Source organism: Penaeus chinensis, chromosome 3, assembly GCF_019202785.1.
Source record: "Penaeus chinensis breed Huanghai No. 1 chromosome 3, ASM1920278v2, whole genome shotgun sequence".
Lineage (NCBI taxonomy): Eukaryota > Metazoa > Arthropoda > Malacostraca > Decapoda > Penaeidae > Penaeus > Penaeus chinensis.
Window position 1 is genome coordinate 9,777,361 of NC_061821.1, and position 10,000 is coordinate 9,787,360.

General features: G+C 37.3%; 1 protein-coding gene across 1 annotated transcript in view; it reads left to right on the forward strand.

The window, feature by feature from the left end:
- LOC125041866 (sodium/myo-inositol cotransporter 2-like) overlaps nucleotides 1–10,000 on the forward strand; it is a 55,463-nt gene that overhangs the window by 38,969 nt on the left and 6,494 nt on the right. The window contains exons 12-13 of the mRNA XM_047637237.1: nucleotides 4,325–4,429; nucleotides 9,607–9,796. Coding sequence (XP_047493193.1) covers nucleotides 4,325–4,429; nucleotides 9,607–9,796 — 295 coding nt within the window. The remainder of the gene's footprint in view (nucleotides 1–4,324; nucleotides 4,430–9,606; nucleotides 9,797–10,000) is intronic.

Consider the following 10,000-nt stretch of genomic DNA (forward strand, 5'->3'; position numbering starts at 1 on the left):
TGGAACAAATCATTATTTCATATGTGAATGTGCATGTGTCCTTACTTTTATATCACAAAAGTACAGTTTTTGTCTCACATATTTACTTTTCAAAAGTAATTACAGGGTTTTTACATTTTTGCATTTAAAATAGTTGATAATTCCAAAAAGTTGTTTGTAGACCACTGTTCTCTCCTATAAATCAGCTTTCAGGAATATTATGATGTACTTTAAAAGATATTTCCGTGCAAAGAAATAATTCCCTAGCCAAATTTTCCTTCAGAAGGGATACAGAACAGTCACACATTCCATTTACTTGAATGTTATACACTTCTTTACTATGGTAATTCACAAAGGCTATAAAAGCCTTGAGCTTTAGATTATCACTGACTTGTATAATAAAGTAATTGTAAAGTGGATGAATTGTCCAATGTGCTTGTATAGTACAGATAGACTGGATATTTTCTGTACATACAAAGGCAGTTATTTTAAGATGCATAAAGTAAATTATTTTAAACACAGATTTACTGTGTATGCCTGATGATATGAAAGATTTTTGTCTTTGTAAATAGAGATTTATGTGGATGCCAGAGTTTGTTCACATTTGATACTATAAGCAATAAGCAATGAAAGTCTGTGTAACCAAATATATCTTCCTCTTTTTATTCATTGTTATTGAAAGTTGAATTGTATATGGAGGTAACTAATTGGACAGTTGATGCCCTCTTTCTCTCACTCACACACACACACACACACACACACACACACACACACACACACACACACACACACACACACACACACTAATAAGTTTACACCATCATGTGCATATACACAAATACCCACATAACCCACACAAACACATACACACTTATCTACACACATGAATAAACAGGATTTGAATGCAGGTTTTCATAATATATGAAGGTATTTGAGATTGGGGTAACAACATTCTGCCAAACACTCGCTCACAGGAATCTAAATATACAAATTTGTGTATATTCTCAGTATTGTATAAGTTACAATTCAGTTGTAACATTCATAAATGTTATCACTTTGTCCTCACGGTGATAGTGTTGAATAATTTTCTTGATTTTATGCCGGAAGGGACTTTGTTCTCTTGTATCACTAAATGAAAAAAATTGATACGTCTACTAAACAAGATTATACAATTTGTTCTACTATTTCATGCTTAGATTTTATCTCGTTGGTGGCTTTAATAGCAGCACAGATAAAGTTAGTTATCCAGATTATATGTGTCATGTAAGTAGTTGCATGTACTTTGCTACATTACATATGTTTTCTATGTACACAGGATCTGAATAACTGTTCCTTAATAACTGATCATAAGCACCCTTTTGTACCTGTTTTACACAACTCTGCATACATAAAAAATGATTCACTCTTCTCTGACATAAAAAAATAGCTGAGACTATTGAAGAGCTAAATTAACTGAACACTGCTTTGGCTTTCTGTTGGTATTGTCTGTTAATTTTAAACAAGTGAATAAACTGTTAGTTATATGATATTTGATGTTACAAATATATCATGTGTAAGATGGTCTCTATTTGTCTGATTTAGATAATCAGAGATAATGTTGCACTAGCTATAGCTTTACAGTTTACTAGAGTATGGTCACTTTAGCACCAGCTTAAACTATATACCGCAAACTTTGCAATGAAAAGAATATTTAAAGAAATATTTTGCTGCACGAGATATTTTCGTATACATGTAGGGTATGCAACTTTCAGATTTGACCATTCTTGAAGAGACCATTTCATGTGTTATCCACAAGAAATATTCTTCCAATAGTTTCTTGTATTCAGTATTCACCTATAGGAATAAATAAATGCAATCCTATACCCTTGAATATTCAGGCCAGTTACAGGAGCATAAAGCATATCATAAAAGTTAAGGAGTAAGCAGGCTTAAATTGATTGAATTTGGGGAAATGCTAAGTTTCAAAATAGACTTATGCATATTGTCTTTGTTGTGACATAATTCATAGTCAGGCAAAAGGTTGCTCACCTAGGTTCTTCCAGTCCCTCAGGCGATATCTTAACATATGCAGTACGTCAGAACACAGTCAGCAAATTGTTTATGCATTTAAGACTGTTTATACCCTAATTTCTTTGATATATTACTATACTATAATGAATAACTTGTTAAGGTTGTCAACTAAGTATAGGGTTGCAGGGATTTTTATCATTATACATGAATAATGTATATTATAAACAAGAAGAATAGTATCTTTTATCATGAATAATGCAGGTAAGAGTCTCCTCATGATTTACATTAGATTTCCTAGTGTAAATTTTCGATGATCTCATGAAAGCTAACCGGTGAGTTATTCTCATTTCACACCAAATTTATGTATTGTACTCAGATCTACATTATTTTAGTGAAAATTACACTTTTTTTATATTATGTTATCCGTATTTTCGTGTTGCTATGATGCTGCAATTATTGGTGAGGAACTACCTTGCACAATCTAATGTTGCAAGAAAGCTGTGAAACCTGTTAAAAAAAAGTAATAATAAAATAATAAAGATAGTTATTTTTCTTTATAACCAGTTTTGGTTGTGATATCATAGGGTATATAATATTTATCAAAATACCAGTATTTATGGGGATTAGTGTGATAAATTATTTACCATTTTTGTTGCAGTTTTTATACTTTTTGTTCATCAAATTACTTTTTAAAGGGAAAAGTAAAGTAAAGAGAAAAAAATGAATACATGGAAGTGAATGGATGGGTATATATTTGAAGGCTTACTGAGAGCATCCTATGCATAACATTGCTTCATTTGAGGGAAACTTATGTTATCTAGAAAAGGATATTAGTTTTGTTTTTATATGAATTATAATATTGTAATCCTGTTCTATAGATCATAGGTAACTGTTTTCTAAGAAGAGGTAAAGAAGTCCAAATGGATATTCCTTATATTTGAAGGTCCTTCCACTTAAAGAGTCCTTGCTTTCGTTCACTCTCTTTTTTGGAGCAGGGGGTTTCACATTCACCATATATCTGATCAATAATTTTTCCTGACTTATTATTTGTTTGACAATCACAACCTGAATTTGCAATGGAATAGTGAAAGTAAAAATGTTTGCTACTTCAGAAATATTCAGCCAATAAAGAAAAAAAAACATTAAAATGTTTATTAAAGTTCTGGTCAGATTTACGGAGTGAAAAATGGGAATTTTAGTAAAATATGGAAATGTTCATGATCAGACATAACCATACAGATGATATGATCACTTTTAAAATTTAAGCTTTGTTTCTTGTCTTACTAGTTTTCAGAAGTCTTGAATCAAAAGCAGGAAATAGTACCAGGACTTCTTGTACCAGTAAAATTACACTGATTTTCCACAAGTTATTTATCAAAGAAACATCATAAAAGCTTAAAATGCTCGTTGAAGAGAAGCTGGGTAGTTTGTAGTAGTAGTATTGTAAGATAGTATGTAGGTTATATCAGTTCACTTTGGTGATAAGTTGGTGTGTCTTGTGTCCTCAGTGTTGTTTGTCATTCAATTATGGAAAGAAAACTTGTGATATTTACTCATGGTTCATCTGGACTACTTATTAAAGCAAGGAAGTTATGAAACTGACAGGTTTACCATGACAGATAGTTATACTGTTAAAGGTTATCAGACAGAGTTATGAGTGTAAAGGAGAAGTGGAATGTTTGCTAAAACTGCATAATCATAATTTTTTTTTTTTTTTTTGTGGCTGGCATTATTATGTAAAATTTAAGAAAAACTAATTTCTCTCACAGATTTTATTTGTCATATTTAATGAGTAGACTCGCCAACAATTCTTAAGGCATAAGAATGCATTATCAAAAATTAATGATACCTTCATAATTTAAACAAAGTTAATCTCAGTATAAGTAAACTGTGGGCCTGGGAGAAATAATGACACTTTCATTCCAAGAAATTTGATAGATTCGTAAATCCTGAAATGTAATATAAAGTGATAAAATGTGTAGCATATAGTAATTCTAGGAGAACAATGAGAAACAACAAACAAATTGTTGAGATTCAACACTAACATTTGAAAAAAAATCAAAATATGACGAAGTATGATAAAAGTACACAATGTAACCTTTAATTCAGAAAAAAAATGTTTTAATTTGCTGCTTGAGGAAAACATGATAAAATTACTTTCTATTTCATCAGTGTGCATGTACTGTAGATAATGTTCTACCAATTTTTTCTAGTTTACTGCTAGAGGAAAGCATAATAAAACAACTTTCTATATTATAAGTACATTTATATCAGATAATGTTCTGCCAAGTTCTATTTTTCATTTAAATCTCCTAACTCAGATTTCATCCTCCAGGTGAACACACTACCAGAATATACACAAAAGAGGTTTGGGGGTCGACGCATCCAAGTCTACCTAGCTGTTCTCTCCCTTGTCCTCTACATATTTACTAAAATATCTGTAAGTACCCTCTTGTAACATGAGGCATCTTATAGGCTGTGGTTCTAGAGATCATTATATTGGAGGGCATTATATGATATCTTTACTGGGGCATATTTTATCATTTTTGTGGGGAAGGGGGTTTGCAGGCCTTAGATTTGCTGACAGAGTGGAGGTGTCCAAAAATTTTCAATGTTCCCATTTTATACTTCAGATGAACCCCAAAGAGAAAAATAAATTCTTGTTACTGTGCTGTTAAATAAGATAAATTGGATTGATTTTGTCTTTGTAAATAATTTTAAGTAAAGTAAAGGTTCACAGTAAAATCCTGGATACTTGCACTGGTGTATTCATTATTTTGACCTTTGTCACAAAGAGTTGTTACCCTTAATTTCACATTTGTAAATGAAGTATTGAGATAAGCACTAGCAGAACAAAAAATATAAAAAATGAGCATAACATTTTCCCCATTTTTTATTCATTTCCCCCGGCGGCATTGGGTTAAGAGTTGTAGCCAGGGATTATGACCCAACTATTCCCAATAATAAATGATAATAAATAGACTATATTTTTAAGAATGAATTATGTATGTCATTAAGTCTGTAATGTTCTGCAATACCCTGTCTTGTAAGTCTTCAGTATACCAGTGGTTTCAAGCAGTATATAAGCTTTCACATGAGTCGGGAATGTTACAAGGGATCATCCAGCAGGGAACTGCCATGAAGCAAATAGTACCACCATAAACTATGCTGATTGATGTAGCTACTTTGTGAAATCATGGTCGCTACTAATAATAGTATGGAGGCACTTACTGACCGGTACAGAAGCTCTATGCATAAAGTCATAGACCATATGAAGGATGGTTGTCAGAAGGAGAGGGAATAGGTAAATGCTCCACCACCTTTTCGGCTGTAAAGATATCTAAACCGCCATGTGGTGTCACCTTTGTCCATGGCAGGAACCTGTCGAACCTGCTGTGGTAAATGCCAAACCAGAGAACAGGTCCATGAACAGGGCCCAAGCCAGAGATAAATACATCAATGACAGGTGGATAATTTCTTGCTTGCTGATGCAATGAACCGTACATGCATCATCCTCTCTTGAAAGAAAGGTTTCCTGGCAAGGAAAAACAAGTCCAACTGTAGCTCTCAGACACTGATGTGAGCCTAAAAAGACCAGGAAGTCATGATGGCGCATGTCAAGGACTGGTACCCCCTGATCCCAGTCTGATTTGTCAGAGATAAGGTTCAGGATGGGAAAATCAGCTACCCAGGGGATGGAGGACATTAGGCGGGGACCTATCAGATATCAGTAAAATGCCCTCAGGGGCATGAGAATGCCACCTAAAGGCTGTGATCAGAGGACCCTAATATCGTATATCTCTCAAGGAGTAAGCAAGGGATTCGGATCCTGCCAATGGGATTACTGCAGCATCGCCATCTGTAGGTGGTCAAGGCTAAGGGAGTCAGTACAGCACCAAATTGAATTGAGGCTGGTGGATGGAAGAGTTCTTTCCCTTGTGGCTCTCCCCAATGTTGGAAAAAGAGCTTTTCATGGTGATTTAAACAGTGCATTATCTAGGACAGTCTTGAGGGGCTGGTACTTTTAATCCCCATTTCTTACCAAAGCGAGAATATGGAGGGTGATTAGAGGAGGACTCTCACCCCCTGACTGGAGGGAGGGCAACATGTAGGGCATGGATTGGAAGGTGGCATACACCTCTTTGTTCCTCCAGGGCTGAGAGTGTAGGGTCGTGGTGTCAGACTGGTGATCTTGGGATGGTTATAAGGGGCCCATGGGGTGACAATAAATTATGATCACCTTGAAGGAACAAGTCATACAGTCTGTCTCCCTTAGCATCACCATTTAAAATCTAATAAGTATGATATAATGAGGTACATAAGGGTTGTATCTTTGTTGGCCTTCAAGATGGAAATTGAAATTCCAATTGGCCCATGAAGGGTTTCGAGTTTGACACCCCAGATGTAGAGGGTCCAAATGCAGAAATTCTTGATCAACCGACAGTAGCAAAGTGGGAAATGAAGCCTCGCAAAGTGAGAGCCAACAGAAGCTTGTCTACTCCAGCAGGGCCTTAGGGGTGAAAGGCAGCCTGATGCAAGATGTACCCAGGGTATCAGACAGCAGGTGCAGAGATTGGGCAACACTAAAGGAAAGACAAACTTCTGCAGCTGCGGCCGCTACTGCAACCAGCACGGAGATCAGCTCCATTGCCTGAGCCTAGAAGTATGCTGCATGGGGCGATGGCCAGTCTGAGGCAGACAGTTGAAGAGACAGCAAAAAGGGTGCCACCTAGAGGGTGAGCTGCCAGACCTGATGCATTGGGAAGAATGGGGAGGGTCCTCCGCTGACCTGTCCACGCCATCCTCCTCTGAAAAGTATATCCTCCCGAGGCTCTGGGAGGGAAGGAAGAGCGAGGAGCGGCAGCAGCTAGAAAAGGGGGAAGACTGACTTCCTTAGCCAGAGAAGTCAGGTCCCGGTAAAGAGTCCAGGGTACACAACCACCTCGGCCACAGAAGACTCAATCCAGGACTTCAGTATACAGCCACACCTGGACCTCGGGGGGAGCCATGGAGTGGCAAGTAGCCTAGGAAGGAAATATTCAATAAAAGGGCAGAGAAAGAACCCGAGAGCGCAGTCAAAGTTGCCACAGACATTGGGAAAGTCCCAGTTCCCGGGAATGGCACGCTCCGCTAACGCCCAGAAGAGTTTAGCAGGTGATGCTATCGACTAGAAGTCACTGAGTGATCCAACCACCAAAACTGAGCCCCAGGAGAACCCCGTCCTCAAACAGCCAATGTTAGGGTAGCTGAAGGCCTGGGCTGCAGCCAGGTGCTCTAGGTGGCACAGGGGGGCGGGACGAGGACACCTGAAACACCACATGGAGCAAGAGAAAGCCAGTGCTTTTAGTGTAGAACACCCCAGAGCATTCACAGCATGGAAACTATTACACCCATAAATCACAATATACTTATATTACATTCCTTATTTGTAAAGTAGAGAAACGTGGACCGTGCTCTCGACTGCACCCCAGATACAGTAGGGCAAGGAGCCAACAACGACAAGCTTGCTGATCCAGAACAAATGATGGCACTTGTTTCGGTGGCGAAGGCAGCCGTGCTTGACAACGGAACGAAAAGCTCCGAGAAAGGCTAACGTATTGTAGGTGAAGCCCAGGGGCAGGAAAGGGGCACAAGCAGTAAGGTAGCCACCCTTTACTGCAGGGATACGGAATCCTCCCCTGTCCAACGTCAAAATTTGTAAAAAAAAAAAAAAAAAAAAAAAAAAAAAACACTACTGAACCCAAGAAAGGGCTCACTGGTCAAGGCAGTGCTCACGGGGTCAGGCAAGGGTACAACAGAAGCACCCTTCCGCGACCACTGACCGAGATTGGATAGCGGGACAGGGCAAGATTTGTTGCACGAGAGAGTGGTCTGGTAGTTCATATTTTGTTTTCACATTACTTATAAGGACATGCTCGTTCAAAGGTGTTCTCAGACCAACTAATCGAAAATTATTAAATGTTTTGGTAGCTTAAATATCGATATATTCACGTTAATGCGCTACAAATTCATAACTGTACTGCATTAACAAATCGATGTATGCGTTAAAGATGAAAGTTTTAACTAACAAACAGTTAGTAAACGCATGTTCGGATAATTGGTCTGGGAACACTCTTTTTTATATGGGCGCATATGCCTTCACATACAGTCTGCAAACCGCATGTGTACTGTATATGTGCATCACCGGGAGGAAGTGCTGGATGCTGTCTTGAAGAGAGTTTATAAGTTATATAGGAGAGTACATAAGCCATATAGGAAGATCGGAATCAAAAGTCTGACTGAGAGACAGTCAGAAAGCAAAATCTTGTGCTAATGGAACAGATATCAAGAAAACCAGTGCATTGCTGAATGGGAGAACGCGGCCAAACCATAGTCCTAAACATTAGTCTTACAGCTTGAGGATCTTGAGGACATCCGAAAATATATAAATAAATAAATAAATTTATTAATCAGTTAATCAAAAAACAGATCCAAAACGCCATGGGAGAGCATGGCAGTGACCACTGTCTGTGCAGGACATGGCGCAAACTTCCGAAGATTTTTGTAAATCTGATTGAAAATTAATTAATTGTATGCATTCACTTTTAAGAAAAGATGATATTCTGAATCTTCTTTTCCAACCCAAAGCTAATTTCTCACTTGCTACGAGGGTCCACTGATCAGATTGAAATTAACCCATTCGCCTCTGTAGTTTTTGGTAAATTTTGTTACATACAGATGGCTCCACATGTGCTCAGCCAGCAAGGAGTCTATCAGTAGGCCCTAGTTACCGATCCTGATTTTCCCATTCCTTGAATTGGCGGGAAAATGTTTTTTTTTTTCTTCTAATTAATACCATTGCTATCGATACTGTTATTAATGTTATGAGTATTAAATTGTCATTAAAATATTATAGACATTGAAATGATACAATGTAAAGGAAAAGGATAAACAGGTGAGATAGGTAGTTCTAATAACTGGCTATTTGGTGATTCAGAACTAGTAGAGCCATCTATGTGTAAATACAATAAAGAAACTTGTATTACAGTGGGCCTGAATTCTTGCCAAATGGAGCGAATGGGTTAATATAATTTCCTAGGCTGGAGAGAGAATTAGAAACCGACCTGCCTGCTACATGGACCACTCCTAGTCTAGTAGTCACGAAGTGAACTATGGAGGCTTATTAAAAATAAAAAAAGAGTTTAACTTTGTTTAATTTTATATGTATATATGATAGATACATGCAGCGAGTATAGGCCTTTGATCTGGAAAATTTAATATTTCGCTGGTAAGGTTTCATATGCGAGATTGAGCAAGGATTTATGACAACAGGAATCTACTTTTCAATAAATTTTAAGATACAACTTACTTTGTTCACATATAAAGAAGCAATAATGAAAAAAAAAAAAAATAGGAGAACAGTATCATGCGTAAGGCCAGATTCCCGAGTGAAATGGCATAAAAGAAAAAATGAGTATTAAATTATTGAAAGCTATCCTTGTGCCCTTACACTTGAAAATAATTCATGCTCTTATCAATGACATCTATTATTCTCAAACCAACTACAGCGTCCGTCTCTTGCTTTGATCTCTTTCACCCGACCTTTGGATAATAACTACTTTAATATATTTTTCACAGGTAAACATGTATTCAGGAGCCATCTTCATCCAGCAAGCACTCCGCGTAAATAATCTTTACGTGTGTCTGATTTTCCTGCTGCTCCTGACCGCGGTTTGCACTCTGGTGGGAGGACTTGCCGCCGTCATCTACACCGACACGCTGCAGTTTTTTATCATGATTGGCGGATCAGTGTTCCTGATTGTGAAAGGTATCGTTTATCTTTATCGTTTTTTTCATATTGATATCTATTTGTGTGTTTGTATTATCATATGCACATGTTTATGTATTACAGACATGCTGCGTGTGTGTGTGTGTGTGTGTGTGTGTGTGTGTGTGTGTGTGTGTGTGTGTGTGTGTGTGTGTGTGTGTGTGTGTGTGTGTGTGTTATATAAATATATATATATATACAGAC